The sequence below is a fragment of the Sinohyriopsis cumingii genome, chromosome 17 (assembly GCF_028554795.1).
Source record: "Sinohyriopsis cumingii isolate HCF-2022 chromosome 17, ASM2855479v2, whole genome shotgun sequence".
Lineage (NCBI taxonomy): Eukaryota > Metazoa > Mollusca > Bivalvia > Unionida > Unionidae > Sinohyriopsis > Sinohyriopsis cumingii.
In genome coordinates this window covers 21,433,767-21,453,729 of record NC_142977.1, presented here as the reverse complement: position 1 = coordinate 21,453,729, position 19,963 = coordinate 21,433,767, and the positions used below count along the sequence as shown (strand labels likewise).

The 19,963-nt window shown below is 36.6% G+C and overlaps 1 protein-coding gene across 1 annotated transcript in view; it reads right to left on the bottom strand.

Annotated features, from left to right (window-relative positions):
- LOC149777902 (uncharacterized) overlaps positions 1 to 19,963 on the bottom strand; it is a 122,370-nt gene that overhangs the window by 52,790 nt on the left and 49,617 nt on the right. The window contains exons 9-10 of the mRNA XM_089938996.1: positions 13,689 to 13,739; positions 4,793 to 5,113 (exon numbers count right to left, since the gene is read on the bottom strand). Coding sequence (XP_089795122.1) covers positions 4,793 to 5,113; positions 13,689 to 13,739 — 372 coding nt within the window. The remainder of the gene's footprint in view (positions 1 to 4,792; positions 5,114 to 13,688; positions 13,740 to 19,963) is intronic.

The window sequence follows — 19,963 nt, the reverse complement described above, 5'->3', positions numbered from 1 at the left end:
AAGGAGGTAGTTGAAACCCTTTCATTATCCTCTTAATTTAGATACAGCCATAAACCTATGAATATTTGTTGATTAGTACCAATGCAAATTCAGAATACAGTGGGTTTGAATCAAATTATGGGTAAATTTGGACCAAATGTCTTGCTGATTTGGACCATTTAAAATAAATTATGTAATAAAGGTAAAAACTGGAAGAAAGGAACATACATACACGTTTTATTTCAGTACTTATTCCTTCTCTTTTTCTAAACATAAATCCTTGAAAAGATCCCCAAGACCAGTATTCAATAGTCTGAACATGCTTTGGCATTCAATATACCACGACTAAACCAGGTTTCTAAATTCTTCATAATAAACCATTGTTGAATTATTTTGAGGATGCATCAGGGCAACACAGATATTAATTAAATTAAGTTGCCATATTTTCACTGTTACCCATGTGAAATGAATTACATCCTCAATCTTCTATTATAAAGCCATAATAGAAAGGACTCTCTTTAAGCCTCATTTAAAAAGATTTCCTAATTTCATTCCTTTAAAGCTGTGTTGAAAGAACACCATGGCAAACAACTGTCAACTGAAGAAAATTGCATTTTATACTGCAAATAAAGCATCTCAAAAATACAACTCTGAATCTGGTGGGGAAAACCTCAACAGATTTTTGCTGTGCTACAATAACACTTCTGATGTCTCCAAAATATCATCCCTACGGAAATAGAGAAGCCTGACACAGCAAAGTACTGTTAGTAAGTGATTACTCCTTCAACAGAATGAAGGAGGCATCTAAAAGATATCAGCGCGGGAGAGTCAAGTAACTATCATATAGCCCTTAATTTCTAAAGTTTCAAGAAACAGTCCTGCTGGAAATAACCAGAGCCCAAAATAGACGGCTTAAAGGGCCAAGAATGTAAATGAACCATGTAACCAGATGTAGAAGCCTTATAAAAAAGGGAAACAAGGATAAGACCACACTTCTGTTGTCTGTTTTCCACCTGGCCTCATGACAACATCTGTATTAACTCTAAAACCTTTTCAGAGTTTGGAAGTAACATAAGATCCATTTCTGATAACATGTCAGACAGGCTCTACAAACTGGGGAAGATCTGAGCATTGGAAGACGGAGAGGGCTCTGAACATAGATCAAGGTGAATGATTACACTTAGGTCAAAAATTCTTCCTTTGTTGCCTGCCCGACATGGTATGATAAAGATAAGGACAATAAAAGAGGTGGAAGAGTAGATAATACCTGGTCTTCTGTGAACTCATTTGTTTGCATCAAAATATAAAGCTCAACATCTTGCTTATGCTCTTGGTGAGTGGCAGGACCGTCTTTTCTAACCTACCTCTTTGGAGACATGAACTTTTGGAGTGTGCTCATTTTTACACCTCTGATGACAGAGAAAGCAGATGCGACAAATAATTCCCTATCTCCTTGGAGAAGAGGATAAATTATCTTTTTATGCAGAAGACGAGAAGTGGCTCCCATCTTTTTTGTTTTAATATGAGGCCAGCTGGGACAGCCTGCCTAATTTGGTTAAGTCATACATTGTGACATTGAAGGAAAGAAAGACATAGCTGGCTCACAATCTGGTGGAGGGATTTTTTCAAAGTCCAACAGAGGTTGAACAGGAAAGGAGCGAATGCATGTGTGAACACCTGATTCCTTTCGCTAGAAGGATGGTCAAGATCCAGAACCTGATCCTCATAGTGACTGAATCATAGATAACTGGGGTCATATCACCCTGACCCCATTCCCTATACCAGTGGTCAACATCAATGTTTTGAGACTGCTGCCCAAACCCTGTCCTTGGTGACAGGTGGCCTTTGACAGTCAATGGGTGTTCAGTAAAAATTGTCTTATCCATTGATCAGTGCACTGTTGCCTGATGATTAACATCTGGTAACCAGTTCTTGATCCTTTACCCAATGCCCACTGACTGGCACCCAATGCTCAGTGACCAACACTGAGATCCTGGAGTACAATAACTGGTAGTGTCACCAACCAATGACCAATCTGACAATGAGGCCATGAAGGAAGAGTCTCTATTACAGGAATTATATAAAACATATGAGAACACTTCCATCTGCAAACAGGTCTGCTTAAACAAGAAGAAAACCAAGCCTACATTACACATGGAAGTGTCAATGATCCTTTTATAAGAGGAGATTTCTGTAGCCAGTCACAAACCCCACCCTCATGGGCAATGATGACTTCCTATTACATACCTGGAAGTGACAAAATTCATCCTTGAAATGAAGAGGTTCTATCAATAAAGAAGGGAGATGAAGATGGTCCCTTTATGCCTCTAGAAAGGTGACTGTTTTCAACTAAGTCTCATACCTCATCAGACAAAAGGCATAGAAAGGACATGTGTGCATGCATGCACACATAGTGCACACCAAGCATGTGCAGTGAGTGTCAAAATCAGACTACATATGCTCGAATTTACCTGAACCTTGTGAAAGTACAAAAATAACAACCAGAAAGAAAATAGGCAGGCAGTACTTATCCTAACACCAGTTACTAACACAGGGCTAAACAATAAAGAAGCTGCATCACTACAGCAAACACCAAAAGATAAAAAAAGAACATAAATAAATTTAATGTATGCAGGAGCTACATCCGAGAATATATCAAGTACAACAAAACAAAATGAATACAATTGACAGTGGATGTACCCAATGATGAAATAAATTAAGTGCCCAGAAGCAAAAATGGAAGCTAGCTGAAATTCAAGGAAATGAAGGAAGATATTCTGAGTGATGGAAATACTGATGACATTTGACTAGAATCATGTTGCATTTTGTTCTAGATGTTCAGTTGCTGACTGGAGCATGGAATGTTTTCCTTGGATTGGGGAAACAACATAAGAATGCAATAGCAGGAGGTACTGTGTTACTGCTATTAACTACATTTTTTTACATTTAAGCATTATGTTCATTAAGATATAATTTCTGTGTGGGTTCGAGTCTAGGATTCGACCAATGTGGGTATGTGAGAAAACTTGCCAGTAGCTTCTTGTGGGTCAGTGGTTCTTCCTGGGGTTTTCCTGGGTTCTTCCTCCACCATTACTACTGGCCACCATGCATAGCCTATCGAGTGCTGAAAAATGGTGTTAAACCCCACAACAAATAGAACAACATTAAGATATAAATATCCTTTATTTTTATTGCTGAATATCTGATAACATATTCATTTATGATGCAGAGTTCAAGCTGCACTAAATGTTTTCAATTTAATGAAAAGCATGCTGTCTTGGAAGAGTCATTAACTAGAGGCAAGTACAAATGTATCACATAGGAGTTCTGATTCATTCTCAAGATATTGTTCTAATAATATTACACAAAGTTACACTGCACCTTTATTAAATGTAAAACAAACCTAACGAATTTTAGTTTTGCAGACCCTCTTTAAATTTCAAATGATGAAATGCACATTTTGCATTGAATCCACCTTCAGTATGCAAAATGCCATGTAAAGGGTTCTAATTAGCTGTTTAGATTGGAATACAATTGTAGGGAAATAAATCTACTTTAGGACAGTTCATGCTTTACAACTACCTATGCATGTTATATCTCATCACTAAAAATGGGAACAGAAGAACATGATGAAGCTCTGATAATCAACCATGTCTTGAGGCATTCATGAGCACATGTTATCAAGTCTGAGGCCACTGTATAAACTGTCCAAAATGATTTTTTTAAACATGCATATGTCTTAGGACACTGAACAAATTTTTTGTGTCCCAAGATTTACAGCCATTACAGTAGTCAACAAAAAGACTTAAAATCTGCCAAGTTTAGACACTGGCATGCGGAAAAGCCACCCCTCTGCCTTCTTCCAGTCCTTTATTTTTTCCTAAACTATTCGGCTTATATGCGAGTATATACAGTAAGTCTGGATCTTTTACAATTCACAGTATCCAATATATATCACTACCTACTGTCATCATCCACGAAGTCCATGAATTCATTCTCATTGTCTGATAAAGTTCCATCATCATCTAGTAAATCAATGTGATCTAATAATTCAAAATATCATTTGACTCCCTTTCCTTGGCCTCAATGATGGTACATTTTGTGAAATCTATTAAAGTTTGCAACTGAACACGTCAGTTGTGCAACAAGATCCAATAACCACCATCTGTTAGTTGCCAATGTACCACACTAATGGCACAATCAAAGGGTTAATATATGGGAAACAAACCATGGGCTTTAGGTCCATTATTTAGTGGAAGAGTCAGACCTCTGCTTGATACTTAAAAGTACATGCATTGATGGCTCAGTCACATGGATTGTCAACTTGAAAACATAGTGAATGGCAGAAAACTTGTAACTGGTAAACAGGTACCGTATTGCTCATTTTATTACCCAGGTTATTATCAATGGGCAGGTACCCCAAGTACCCAAATACCTGATAGCATCTCTACCACTGTACCTAACTGAATGTTGACTTTTTTTTCTTCAAAATATGAAAATCTCAATATCTTGCAATATTAATAAGCCATGGTGTGATTTTGAATCTCAATCATATCCACATTGTCAGAATATGGAATGGTGTTCCCTGTTATGAAAATGACTTTGCATAAGGTATCTCTGCCAGTAATAAAACATGCAGGTTGCATTACTGATTCTTAACTGTGCATTATATTTTGGTATGATACCAGTAACAGTCAAATATACTATGATTATTAGGACTACTGTGCAGGCATTGTCACGACAAAGAAAGCCAATAAGACATAGGATGTATGCAAGCTAGTGAGATTACAACTTATCTTCAAATATGACACACCATTCGGTTCTTGATCGTGGGTCAAGGCCAGTAACTTTTGGATCTCTTCAATTTTCTGCCGTTGATCAGTTTCATTCAAGGAACGAAGAAGACACAAAAATGCTTCCGGAAGCTTGGCCTTCATGCTTTGTAGGAGCATTTCTGCAGCTTGACGTCTTCTGAGCAGACACATGGTTGTGCATTCTTCTGCAGACAAAATGTTTTCCTCTTTGAAGAAAGTCCAAAGATATTCAGGAGAAAGTTCTTCTAAAAGATATTCCTCAATTGATTGCCATGCATCAAGAAGCTCTTTTACTGTATAATTCCATGCAACTGATGATGCTGTAAAGAAAATAGATTTTCAAGTCTTGGGAAAGACGTATGACATAGTACAAACAAACCTTTGTACGCCTCTTCTTAACAGTCAATAATAACAGGATAAAATCATGTGCAAAACCCAAAAGCTGCATTAAGATCAAATTCTGAATTTTACCATGCAATATAACTTAAATTTTTCTTACATTATATATTCAATATGTTTATCTCTTTACACTTTGCAAGTAAGTGTTAAATGAAGTGAATGAATAAAAGCAAACACTGCATGCCTGTCACCAAAACTGTTAAAAAATTATACAAATTTTAAAAAGCATTTGGTCTCAAAACTAGAGAAATATATCAAGTAATTCCATTAAGGAAGTTATTTTTAAAAAATTGGGAGAACAATGACATCCTAATATTGCTGATTAAATGCCACATTTATATTTGTTTGTACATGTACACACAATTAATCCAACACTGATAAAAGAGGATGAAAATTTAAACATATACAAGTCATTACTGTTGTATTTTCTCCATTGTATTGTGTGTATCCATAGCAAGGAACCATTCTATGTCTGTTTTATTACATTTTGCTGATGAAATGATTTGCAATTAATTTTAGTTATGTACCTGCTACCTGGTATTATTCAATGGATTCCTTCTTTCATGGTGCCATTCCACGGTAAGAGAATTCCCTTTGAGAATAATATAAACACTGCCCCAGTTTGATGTCTTAAATTACTTCTGTCATTCAGAATATAATTTTTTTCATTTAGATGCAGACTGAAAGGATATCAGAGTAAGGAGAAAAGAGGGAAATCTGGGATCAACAGGTATCTGAAGAAATGTATTTAATAGGAAAGCTCAATAAGAAGCCTCTAAATTCAAGTTAACCCCATGTTTGTCACCCACAATATAACCCCTTCCTTAGAAGTTACACATCTGCCTTTGTGAATTCCAGTTGAATAGTCAAACCAAATTGGGTTCTCTGATAGAGGTGGAGACTCCTTGAAGTAAAGCCAGTAAGTCTCTTTTATTATGGAGCAGACCTATGGATTGTCCATTAGGCATGATCAGACCTCTGAGAAAAGGTCTCATCAGACACCTACTAGACTCCTGGGTAGATGTGAACTTGGCAGAAGAGGGAGTGGCTCTAGAACTGATTGCTTCCCTCATTGCTGGTGTGGTGAATTGGTCCATATAATTCCTGCCCAAACATGTCCACCAACCTGTCTTGCAAAAGAAGTGCTAGAGAGAATTTTAAAAGGGACTCAGACCTCTGCTTTAAGCATTTAAGCAAGGTATATACAGGTATCTCAGGTCAACAATGAGTGTTATTGATTCATCTGCTCACAAGAGGCCACTGTTGGAACTACAAGTACCGATAATGGATGGTGTGTTAATTGGAGGGTCATATTTACCAGGTTCTTGCTGTCCTCAATGAATCCTTTGAAGCATCTCCCATGGCATCCCAACAGTGTTAAAGAAGTAGTACTGGAAGCAGTAACCTTGATATTGACTGTAAATGCAATTATGTTTTGGCAATAGCCTCCAGAACTCTATGCAGTGCACTGGTGACAAAGATTTCTCCATCTCCCCGAAAGCAACTTCAGTTCTGTCCATTTTGACATTTTAAAAAAAGGCATAACTAGGAGGTCCATTGTAGACTGAGCCTCTGAAAGTCTCCAAAATCAAAAAGGATCCTATTGTCAAAAGACCCAGAATGCTTGGACACATGCATTGACAACCTTATCAAAAATGCCAAGTCCTTTGTCTTCCATGACCTGACCAAAATCAGGTGGGACAGAGATGGGGGCCACCACAAAGAAGAAGATCCCTTATTAACTACTGGGTCTTCCGTGACATCATCTGAGTCTACTAGTACTGACAGTTCATGATCTGGTCACTGCTTCCAGGATAATGCAGGATTACCCATGTCTTTCTCACTCTGGCAGGGCATTGACAATCCCTTTTCAATACAGGAGATGATTAAAGTCACCACCCTATTTTTATGTCAATGACAATGAAGGGGATAGTGAAGTTCCACTACCTCAATGGTCCACCAAACTGATTGGGACACTTGTAACTCATCCACAGTATGTGGGGGAAGTGATATGGTAGACTCACTACAAAGTAGTAGAAGTCATGTAGAAACTGGAAAGGACCATTAGGAAATGGCAGATGTCAACATGTACTCTGCACCTGACACCTGGCAACTTGTGATTGGATACCAGCCAATGACTGGTTATTTAAAGGACATGTACTGAAATAGTCTCTACTCATGAAAATGAACTCCAAAAAGTGAGATTCCCACTGCTTATACATATGCCTACCCAGCTAAAAGGTCAACTTGCGATAGAAAGGTGAGACTCGTACAGGTGGTTTTGACTTCTATAAGTGCCACTGGTTCCTCTTTTACTGGAGCTGGCAACTTCTGCACACTGGTAAGTGAAACTGGTCCATCCTCAAAAAGGAGTAACGGAGTAGATGATGTGGGTGTAGCTCACTATTTGGTTGCTGCCTAAACCTTCTTATGAACCTTTGTGCAAAGTTTCCTTCAGATGACTTACAGCTGAATAGTCTTCCACCTCATGCTAGTGTAGTAGGGACATTTGATGTTATTTAACTGTTTCCAATTTTTCTAATCTTGTACACAGTCACATTGAATACAATCCACATTTTAAGAAGCTTGCTGTTTCTGGAATCTAAACCATATGAACAGAATCTTTACAGCACATTCACCGCAAACTGCCCTTATGAACATTAAGCATTCTGTTTCACAGGTCCAGCTCTGGCCTATAAAGTAGACAAATAAAACCAGGGATGTGTGTTTATGTAAATTAATTAAAGGATTATTTACAATACCTAGAGTAAATTTCAGATGCTGAAAGTATTAGAGACAAGAGAGAAGATTAAGTGACTCTAATTAGTAACTTGTATCTAGTTTTAAAGGAAATGTATATTTTATACTGGAACACTGACAGTCTTTACTGCCCTCTACACCTAAAGTACATTTATTTATCATTATATATTTTAATACTGAGGATGAAAGAGTCTGATCAGATATGCAGTAATCATTACTTGCTAATTAATCATTAACAAATCAACTTCTGGAAAAATCATTATTGAGATATCAAAGTTTTAGTTTAACATAGGAAACACAGATTTACACATTCACACCAGTTAGAAAAATAAGATATCAGAATGTCTCCTGTGAAGTATGCCAGTTTAATATATACAGAGGACAGCCATGGTTTTGTGGGGAATTTTGAATTTGAATTTGGTGTAGTGGAAAGAAACCACTAAATATGATGCCTAAAAGTTTGTTTGTTTGTAGCTGCTACAACACTTGCATCCTGATAGATATACCCCTCTCAATGGATCAGGTGACCTAAGCAAATGGGAAGCACGGTCAGTGAATGAGATGACTTCCCTACACCAGAAAGTGCAACAGGTGCAGTCAGCTTCCTTACCTACTGAAGTGCAGTCATCAATGCAGGTGACTTACATATGAAAGGAAGTACAATAACTGCAGGCTACTTCATTGCAACAGAAGGAAATGTAGCCCCGTCCCAAAACTGGAGAGAGGCCTTTTGGGAAGAAAAGGAAGGACACTGGTATCTATAACAGAAGCAGTTCTCTGCAAAATCCCACACATCTGACCATAAGGCATAAAAAGGAAACCAATCCATACACTCAAACATAGTGCATGCCAAGAAGAAGAACTGAGTGTAGTGAGAATGCCAGAAGGTGGCTTTCATGACATGATCAAAAGAATGATGTTTAAAAAGAAGGATAAAGATGCAGCAACAGTCCTGAACTTGTCAGCTTTTACTTCTAAGACAGGAAAATCTCAACATAACAATGCAAAAATCAAAAGGGTACAAGATTACTATCACAGCAGTTACAAATGAAGAAACACACAAGGCAACGCTTCACTAGTAACGAATTCAAAACCCTGAAAACAATCAAACTGGACACGTGGAAAGGCAGAACTGGCCTTTGTGCACAGGTTCACTTTTTAAAATTTGTTTTAACAAATATCATGAGTCAATATTATTATTATTATTATTATTACCTTTGTATGGTTGTTGAATGTGCACTATTCATCAAAATCATAAAAGACATGTATATGTTGTTATCTCTTTAACTTTTGCACCATACAAGATAAATATATGCTGCTCGCTTTTATGCTTCCTATCAATTAAAATAACAACCAATCTTAAATATGTATGTAGTTTATTTTAAGAACCATGGCAAAACAATTTCATTTTTAATGGACAGCATAGAGTGTAATGATGAAATGGTCAGAATTTCATTATTGATAATCGGTTCCAGCAACTGACAATCAATTATATTCAGTTAATAAGAGCAAATTTTAATTTTAGTTTGTTATAGTTATATCTTTGCTCAAGAGTTAAAAATGTTAATAAATTTACGGGAGTAATCTCTTTGGACTTCTAAGCTCTCTGCACAGTGCAATATGTAAACATGGCATCACTTTACAGGTGACTAGGTTAAGCCTTGTTGCCACTAAATATGATGAATGTTCTTAGAAAGGGAACAATATGATGATGGTTTCCAATACTAAAACTGTCAAGCAGTTATTACAACAAGAATACAAAGGCATCAATTTTAAGCTGTATTCAGCTGAAGATAATGTGCAGCAGGTTCCTAAATGTGAGGGACAAACCATTTGAGGTTCGAACACTGGGCTCATTTATCAAATTTCTGTCATCTTTGAAGATATGAATTACAAATAATTTGTTTTCTATTTACGTAACTATTTTCTTACAATTTTAAATCCTTGTGTTACAATAATATATTGAATCTAGTCTCTTGTTCTGATATTTATATACGCCGTATAGCATATGACTATGTACCCTGAAATAGAGAGCACAATGAGGCCTTAGCAACTTCATTCAAATTCAAGTCATAATCTACATCAGCTTGGATAGAAATTGAGATTTCTAGAAACTAGAAATATAATAAAGCTGTTTCCAATACACATTTAAGTTATGATATTAAACTGATATTTTATTAATAAATGGGTGAGTAGCAGTCTCATTTTGGCGACCTGCTGCCAAGACTGATTTAGTCTAAACATAAACTGACCAAAAGACAATGTTACCTGCACTGGGTTTCAGTGAATATATTTACACATGTAATGGTCCCATTTTGCCCCAATCTCACCCTCTTTGGAAGTTTTGTACAGAACATCTTTCAGATCCTAGAAGACCAACTTAAGTTTCTTATTATGGAATTGAGTTGAGACCGAAAGACACATGCTGCTATGGCTCACATGAAGAGACCATATGAAAAAACGGCAAAAAACAGAACTGAAATTAAATGAAATGAGCCAGAAAGCAAGAAGGGAAACATTGGAAATGGGAGGGTACCTTGTCATACTCTTATTATCTCAAAGATATATAAGGTTAATTATTAAATATTGTTAATTATTCCAGTCACAATGATCTCTTGGCTTTAATCATTAGGTGAACTGACTTTTTTGTTCAAAAGCTCATCAACATAGCATAGGTTATTCAAGACTGCCCAAAAGAGCTACAAAGGAAACATGAGAATTGGGGAAGCCTTGCCCTGCTCTTATTATTGAACATTTTTTAGTCAGACTTGTTGATTGCACATTGTTGTAATCATACTTTTCTCTCATTTTCAACCATGTAAAACGCAGGATTTTCCCTCATGTGAGATAACTCAATTTCACATGAGTAAATGTAATGTCATGTGACTGTATCATCTTTTCTGTTGAAAACATTAATTTCAGCAAATTAAAATATGTTTATTTTAATTTACTTTTTCAACAAATCTATGGAAGTTGATATAAAATGTATGCATTCTGACAATTATGCTTTATTTAATGATGGTATAACGGACATTATGTTAAAATGACACTAATGTAGCGTAAATATGCATGCACTTTTGGCACAATGCTAAACAACTATTCACTATTTACTGACTTCTGCTCTATTAACATGGAAGAAAAATCATGAGTATCCATATGGGAAATATCACCCTCAAGGTCAATACTGCAGCCAGGAACTTGACTGAGCTCATCCTATGCTGAAATGCTAACCCCTTCGGCAAGATTTCCTTATTCCACATGGATACTCATTATGGATTCTTATATCTAGACTGGATGTGTTGAACATGCAATTTTAATTATTGATCAAGCTATTGATTTTGGTATATAATACAATGCAAAGCAATGCTAATGATTACAAGACTTGGATAGTATTCTAAGATAACAAAAACATGTTATCAACAGTTTATTATAAATATTAATATATATTAATAGTTGACATTTTTTAATACATGATTATCTGAAATCTACTATAAAATTATTGCAAAGCACTGTTTTTAATTAATGTCAAAAGCAATCTGTATGACAGCATATTGTTTCTATGTATGTACATTATTATTATTATCATGTGCAGTGCGTGCTCAGCCATTTAACAACATCATCATCAGCAAGGTGTAGCGCCTGTTGTCTACTGGGGAACTTTGTCAGTGGACAGTTGTCCACAATGTGTGACATGGTCTGAAGAGCTCAATAGCAACAGGAAGAGTTAGTGGCCTGGCCCCATCAGACAAAGTTGACTTCACAACAACCTTGTCCTGTCCGAAAGCAATTCAGTGTGGTCCACAGATGACGTGGAAGGTTGAAGCCAGGAGGGCAGACAGATGGCTCAGCTATGAGGGAGCGGTTTACAACATCAGTTGAAGACCACTCGACAATCCATGCCGAAAGAGCTGTTAAATCCTCCGGCAACGGACCTAACCAGATTGGGTGTCTCGAAATTAAGTGGATTGCTGGATGTGAGGTGATGTTCATGTACAGTGAAGTTTCTCATTGGCACAGACCTTAGCCAACACTTTTGTGGTTGCTTCCTGGCGACGCAGCTGTGCAACAGGAATGTTGCTGAGTACCGGCAACGATGGTAAAGGAGTAGGACATAGTGTTCCAGAGATAATGCACACTGTTGTGTTGAGCTGGACATCAATTAACTTAGTGTGGGGTGATCGAGCCCAGACAGAAGCCCAATACTCAGCTGTCGAATAACAGAGGGCCAGTGCTGATGTCTTCAGTGTCTGAGTACTAGCACCCCAGGATGAGCGAGGCAGTTTGCAGAGTAAGTTGCTTTGAGTGCTAAGTTTTGCTGCAGTTTTCTTCAGGTGGTTGTAGAATGTCAGTGATCTGTCTAGAGTCACTCTAAGGTATGTTGGTGTTGGGTCATGTTTTATCTGCTGCCCACTGAAGAGGATGCAAAGTTCATGGTTTCATCTGCATTGGTAAGGTGAAAGATGCTGGAAACTGTCTTTGTTGCGCTTGGCTGTAGGCACCATTTGTTGAAGAAGTCCATCATATCGTCCAGGTCCTTGTTCAGTACCCCCTCAAGCTCAGCCAATGAGTGACTTTGGGTCCCAAGAGCAACATCACGTGCATACATGAACTTGCACAACTGTGTTACAGGTAAGTCACTGATATAGATATTGAACAAACTTGGCAAAAGAACAGACCCTTGATGTAGTCCATTAGACTGATGCCTTCACAAGCTGCAGCTCTCTTTTATGTACACTTTGAAGCACCTGTTGTGAAGGAACAATTCAATAGTCTCAACTATCCAATGCTGCAATACTCTGGAATTTTTGTAAAAAAACATCCCTTCATTCCCGACCGTGTCATATGCCACTGTTAGATCCAGAAAAACAACTCCAGTTTTAAGGTTCCTCTGAAACCTGTTTTCAATAAATTTAGTCAGGGCAAGGACTGGATCACAAGTGCTATGGCCTAGATTGAAGCACCCTGCTCAACAGTTATGATATTCTCCAAGTCAGGACCAATTCTTTGGAGAATCAGGCATTCCAGTACCTTAAAACAGACTGAAAGCAAGGAGATTGGCCAATAACTTGTTGCATTGTTGGGATCTTTGCCAGGCTATGGGATTGCAATAATCTTTGCCTAGCACCACAAAGTAGGCAAGCACTTTTCCCAAACAACTAAGGTGTAAAAAGCGGCAAGCCATTCCTTTGCCTTCAGGCCAAGATGCTTCAGGAACTCAGGCAGGATGTTGTCATATTCTGCTGCTTTGCCTGATTTGATGCTGCATAGCACCGTTTCAAGTTATGTTGTTGTAAATGACTCCGGAGTATTTTGATCTAGTTCATCTGACTTCCGACGGCAGTATTGTTGCCACTCATCTCGTACTTGAGGTTGGTGCTTTTTCTCCAGGGGTGCTTTTGCCACTTGTAATAAGTTGCTAGCTACAGCAACTGGCTATATGTGTTTATATATGTACATGCAAACTTGTATATGACAAAGGTAACAAACAGTCAAAAGATAACCATATTAAAAAGTGGCTAGCTACATCATTTGGCTGTATGTGTTTATGTATGAACATGTAAACTGGTACATAACAAAGTTAACAAACAGTTAAAATATATCAATACTTTTTGAAAAACAAAAAGCTACCATCCCTACACTTTGGTGAACAAGACCAGAAACAGACATATTATTTGTTTGGGCAAAAGATAATCATAAAAGGTGTGTGTATGTCTGTGTGTGTTTGTGCAGACTTACTTTTAACCTGTCTCAACCTATCACTCCCAAGTCTTTGCTTTCGAGAAGTTTCTGAAAATAAAACATACAACATTTTTGAGTGGGAGTTAAGTTTTAAAGGCGTACATAATATTCTTATGGATAAAATCTCGTTCTCCCCATTAACATCTTATGAAATCTCCCATAGAATTTCACTTTGTTAACTTGAAATTTTAACAACTAAAAATTTAGTGGATATTTGTCCCTTGCCTACATTATGAGGTCAACAAATGCACAAATGATAGTTGTTTTTTTTTAATGTCACATTTGACACATTTTGGGTTATATTAATCAAGAAAATGGAAGCTAAGTGCCTTTCCGAATTTCAAAATACCTGGAAAAAAATGCTTTCAGTTTATCTTGCAGAATCTCAAAATTCCGAAACAAAGCACTCATTGCTGAGAGTTTTACAAGCAATCAAAACGTCAGAACATGAGAAGTGTATTGATTATAGTCTAGAGGATTTAGTGTTTAACCAAGAAACAAATTAAATCTCGAGTCTGAAAAATGAGAGTGTGAGCTAACAAAAAGGCCACACTATTGTCATATACCTATGCTTTATTTCGTAGGAAAAAGGGCACTACTCAGTCAAAAGATTGTAAGTGTGATGCTGATATTCAGATGCCATTTCAAGATATGTTGTGCCTTTCTGAAAACAATGAATGGACTAGAAATTTAAAATATTACAAGAAACTAATTTCCATCACATATATGACTATTTAATAGAGAGACTAAAAAGGTTTTGCTCCTCATTATAAAAAGTATGTGCTTATTCATTTTTCATTTAAGGGAATGTCAGTGACAGAGTTTCAACCAAAGTTGGAACCAAGACCTTACTTGTGTACTTACAAAAGTAATCACATCCAGGACACATAAAAAAAAAAAAACATATGCTAAGTTATAACAATCTTCGATGACAATGAAAAAATAATGTCATATTCAGTGAAACATTCATTACAAACAACTACAGCTGGCTTCAGGTTAAAACCATCATGACAATCCTGTCCCTTTAAATAATCAGATATACCAATCGTCCTTCAGCTTTTTATTGTTCAGCCCATGTGTCACAGAATTAGGCACAAAAAAAATTAACTTGGTTTTGCCTTAGAACGATCTATTTCTCGTTGTACATGGGTACATTATCTAGGGTGAATATGTGTTTTTCCAGGTAAGCGACCTTATTAACATGTACCTTGACAGAAATTACTTGTGACGAAGGAACATTAATAACATGATATGCACGGGTATTTTACCCTGACTTTTGCTCACTCTCCTCTGGATTTAAGTAAGATCAATTTCTAAAACTGACACTGGTCGTTTTGGATCACGTCAAGGAGTGTACGCTCTCCATTGTTCTCCAGCCATAGGGGTAAGTGTTAAATTTACATTTCACTTGATATGTGAAGCTTATTCGGTTTGTAATGTCTTATCGTGTAATAATGCATTTATTACAACACAGATTTAAACTTTGAATTACAAGTCACCATTAGAGGTTAAAGTATTATCACACATCTAGAGATTTTACAGAAACTATTATTATGACCAATTTAGTTTTATTGTAGCTGATTGTGACTGTCACTGTGATTGTGACTGTGAATATGACTAGAGCTGTCTGAAGCTGTCTAAAGTTGTTTAGAGCAATCTGGAGTTTTCAGAGTATTTAAGGCTGCATGCTGTCGATACATATGTATGTACGTATGTCTGTACCACGGACGTAGACGTAGCAAATTCAAAAGGGTGCTGTATGCTGTCTGTACGTGTATACGTATGACTGTGGTGGATCCATAAAGGATACGAGCGGCGGCTAAGAGTGTGGGCCAACCTAAGGAATCGTGCGACTGTACAAGGGGTCTAGAAGCATACGTTTGGTTCAATTATTGTTCCAATTTCATTTTTATGTTCATAAGATTATTCTGAATCTTAGTTGTGTTCATAAGATCATTTTGAATCTTAATAGGGGTTCATATTCCAGATTATGTGAATCTCTCTTGTAGTGTAAAATACTGTTTGAAGCATATTTGCAGTCCATGAGGTATCTTGGATCTGTACTTCATATTGATTTCATATTTTTGGTTTATTTTCAATGTGTGAATGTTGTGTAGAGTGATTTGAGTTAATCATATGCTGAGAGCGTGAGAGAATCATTATATTTTTACATCATATATTTTTTTACTTTTTAATTCATTTCATAAATTTCCATCTTTCTCACAATGTATTTGTCTTATTCATTTAGTCCAAAAACCCACTCGGTCTCTATTCTGCAACACCATGTATTGGGATTGTAAAGAAATGACAATCAGACAAAATACTTTCAATGTCGTATTTTCTTTCGTTTACATCTAAGCACATAGCTGATCAAGCCTGTTCTCTCCCATGCTTTGGACCTTTTTTTTACTCAAGTCATATCTATTCACGTACAAATACTGATATTATACACAACGGACAAGTCAAGTTACACCTTATTTTCAGACTTTTAAGAAGCTGACAGTACACCCTTTTAGATATGGTAATTAGTAATAAATGTGAACACAACTGAAATTACTGATAAAACGCTTGCAACTACACTATTATAAAATGAATCTGGATACAACATGATTTTGGCATGGTTCCCCAAATTTCACAAACAAGTATTTTTCTCATATATGAAAAAAAAAATTTCTTAAATATACAAAAAGTAACATAAAAAGTTTATTATCATTTTTGGGGAAAAGATCGTGTATGAACTCTAATACAAGACAAACATGGTGTGCTCATGCAATTTCATATGCATGTACTTTTCATGTCCACAGATAAGGTTTTTCTTCATTAAAGTTTGAAAAATAACGTGTAAAAGATTTATTCAGGTATCACGCTTGCTTTGCTAATGTCACAGATTGCGACTTATTTTCCTTACTGACAACAAAAATATACCATCTGGCAAGTTTTTTGTGATATTGTTGGCTGTTTAAATTTGTATATACAACCTTGGGTTTAGAGTAATGAAATTCTGAGGCGCCATGAAAGGAACCTGCAAACCTGATATAAAATGAACTGTAATTTATTTATTGGTATTCTAACATCTAGCCCGAGTACTGTATGCTGTGAGATCTCCATTTTTTGTGTGTGGACATTTCTGGTAGCCCAGATCAACCAGATGAGACACTATCTCATAATGGAGGTTTTGGACAAACGAGTGTCAGACTGTCAGCCACTCACTAGTAATTAACTCATTCGGCCCCGATCCCATCTATAGGCGTGATCCGGTTTCTGCATTCATTGGCCGATCCCGCCTTAAGTCGTGAATTGTTTACTGCATTCAATGGCCGATCCCGTCTCCAGGCGTGATGAATGTGTGTTAGATACAACGTCTCTGATTGGTTAGAAATGGTTTATTCCAAGAACGAAACAACTATTAAACCAATCAGAAATGATTTTACTTTCATTTGTGGAAATTTGAATTGTTCCGAAGCAAAAGGCTAAAGTTTGAGAGCGGTTTAACTACACGTGTTCTGTTCATGAAAAAACGTAAATGATGGCAGACGGAAGAGTGATTTTTGATGAGAGCAAAAATGTGGAGTTTCTCGGGTTTGATCTCGAAAATATTGAGCAAGCTGAGGAAAGATATGTTCAGCAGTTGAATATTTTGTGAGATTTAGCTTTGGACGTAGAAGTTTCTGAGACTGAATCATCCGAAAATGATGATTCTGTCAGCGATGATGACGGAGTTCTTGCGGATAAACGTTGCACACAAGTTTGTAAATACATGTACTGGATAAATAAGTTGTGAAAAACTTCGACAAATAGGGAAAAAATTAAATCAATGTGTCAACAAATTCATTTAAAATAAATGGTGAAAAATTCGTGGATTTTGTTTGGATATAAGAAGAGAAATTAAGGTAAGAGTGAATGCATGTGCACGATGTTTTTAAACAGGTAAAAACTATGGGGCACAAGCAGCGAGACACGGCTTTGTGCTTCTGAGGCATATCAGCAGAGATACTGAAAACAGTGCTGGGGCCAAATGAGTTAATATAGAATGTGACCCCGCTATTGCATGCACCGTTATAACACAAATTCGGATATAACATGTTGTGGTGTGGCTCCCAAAATTTAACGTATTTTTCTCATTTATTATCATTTTGGGATAGAGATTGCATATGAATAATAAAAGATGATCATGGCATGGCTCCTGAAATTTTATGTATTTTTCTCATACATGAAAAACTTTTTTCTTCTTAAAAGTACCAAAAATAACATGTAAACATGGATTTCTTTTCCTTATTGGCTGCAAAATATACCATCTGGTGATCTTTTTCATTGGTGACATTGTTGGCTGTTTAAACCTGTATATACAACCATTGGTTTGGAGTGGAGAAATTCAGAGGCCCCATGAAAGGAAGTCGCAAAATTGATATAAATTGCTCTGGTTAAATAAATTCTTTGTCATATTGACAAACCATCTAAACAGTGCATTGTTATATCATAATCCACTTATCATTACATCTAGCATGAGTACTGTAAGATGTGAGATATCCGCTTTTTGGTTGTTGACATTTCTGGTAATGGAGATCAACCGTACGAGGGATTATCTCATAATCTATCTTTTGTCAGATTTTCAGTCACTTGCTAGGAATTAATATATTTACACTGACTGATATTTGTATGTGGATGGTAAGTAAAACTGTGGATTCATTGTATGTGATGAGATTCGCAGGTGAGTACATGGTGTTGATACTCTATTCATGCTATACATTAGACATGTATATATAAACAGTATTCATGTATATGTAATAATTCGTGGTTCTCAAAAATAAAGTAAACTATTATATATGCCTTCTCTGTTTTCAATACAGGTGTATTTCTCATTTAATATGCATTGATTCAAGATGGTAACTGTGCCGATGAAGCATGTAATTTACCGCCCACATTTATTACCTACCCCCTCTCCCCTGCAAATATTTTCGGGTACATGCATCATTTTCTTCAGCAAACTGACCTGGTTGTTTATAACATGGTTCGGTCTATAACACGGTCGGGTTCTATGGCTCCCAACTACCGTGTTACAGCGGGGTCACACTGCATTTACTTCAGTCTGACCTTTGCATGTGGATGGTAAGTAAAATTCCTCTTCTTTTCACTCACAGGATTAAATCCTTCAGAACACTCACATTTTCTGTGGTAACCCCTGTCAGAACAGAATACCTGTTGGCTTTTGTTTTAAATTTTTGACGCATGCATTGATGGCAGCATCACTCCACTACAAGAAATGTCATATATATATATATACATAATAAAAGCACAAGAAACAAAAAAACAGAAAAAGGGAGATAGACTTGTTGATCTATCCAATAAAGCTACCTGGACTACAATCAACTCTCTTTTGAAGGCATGTACAGTAATTGCTACAATTGACCAAACGACAGCTGATTCCTTTGTTTTTAAAATGTACACACAAAAAATGGTTTTGCTCAAACTCCAAAGAAAACTAAATAACTTTGAAGCACTCATCATTCTGTATAAATTCTAAGCAAATGAAACAAAAAATTCAGATTCAATAATGTTCTACAATTATTTGATATTGCTGCCACAATGCATTTCCCAAAGTGACTGAAATATGTTTATTATGTCGTGAAAGTTTCATTTTGCAGGAAACAAAACGTATGCTTCTGGTCACTACCAACAGCACATAAAATGCAAATTAAATTTCCAATTTTTTGAAATTATAGACATCTGGCCATCAAATTAATTGAAGATGGGATATCTTGCAGAGATGTTTGTTAAACTTTTTAATTTGTTCACATGTTTTCGTTTCCCTATGAATAGCCTCATACCCTAGGTAGCCTCAGCAAGGTGATAGCTCTCTCCAGTTGACCAAAATCTAGGCCAGTTTAAGTATAGTAAAAACTGTTATGAGCAACCTCCACTATGAGCGACCACCTGTCTTCTCCGACCACAATCGTAATGCACGGATCAAATTTATTACATAAACATTCTGTTATGAGCATCCACCTGCTGAACGTGACCAGCTACTGTGATGTCTTGGCAAAATATGCATTTCAACACTGCTATGAACGACAGCATTGCAAAAAAAGATTGACACCACTGACCGTGACAATCCTTTGTAAACACAAGAGCTCAGGATACATGTAGTATGCAAACAAAATGCACATTAAATAACACTACAGTTGAACAACCATGTAGCGAGATGAACACCACTAACCATCATTTAATCCTTTGTAACAAAGACCGCATAAATAGTAAAGATAGTTCTAATAAGG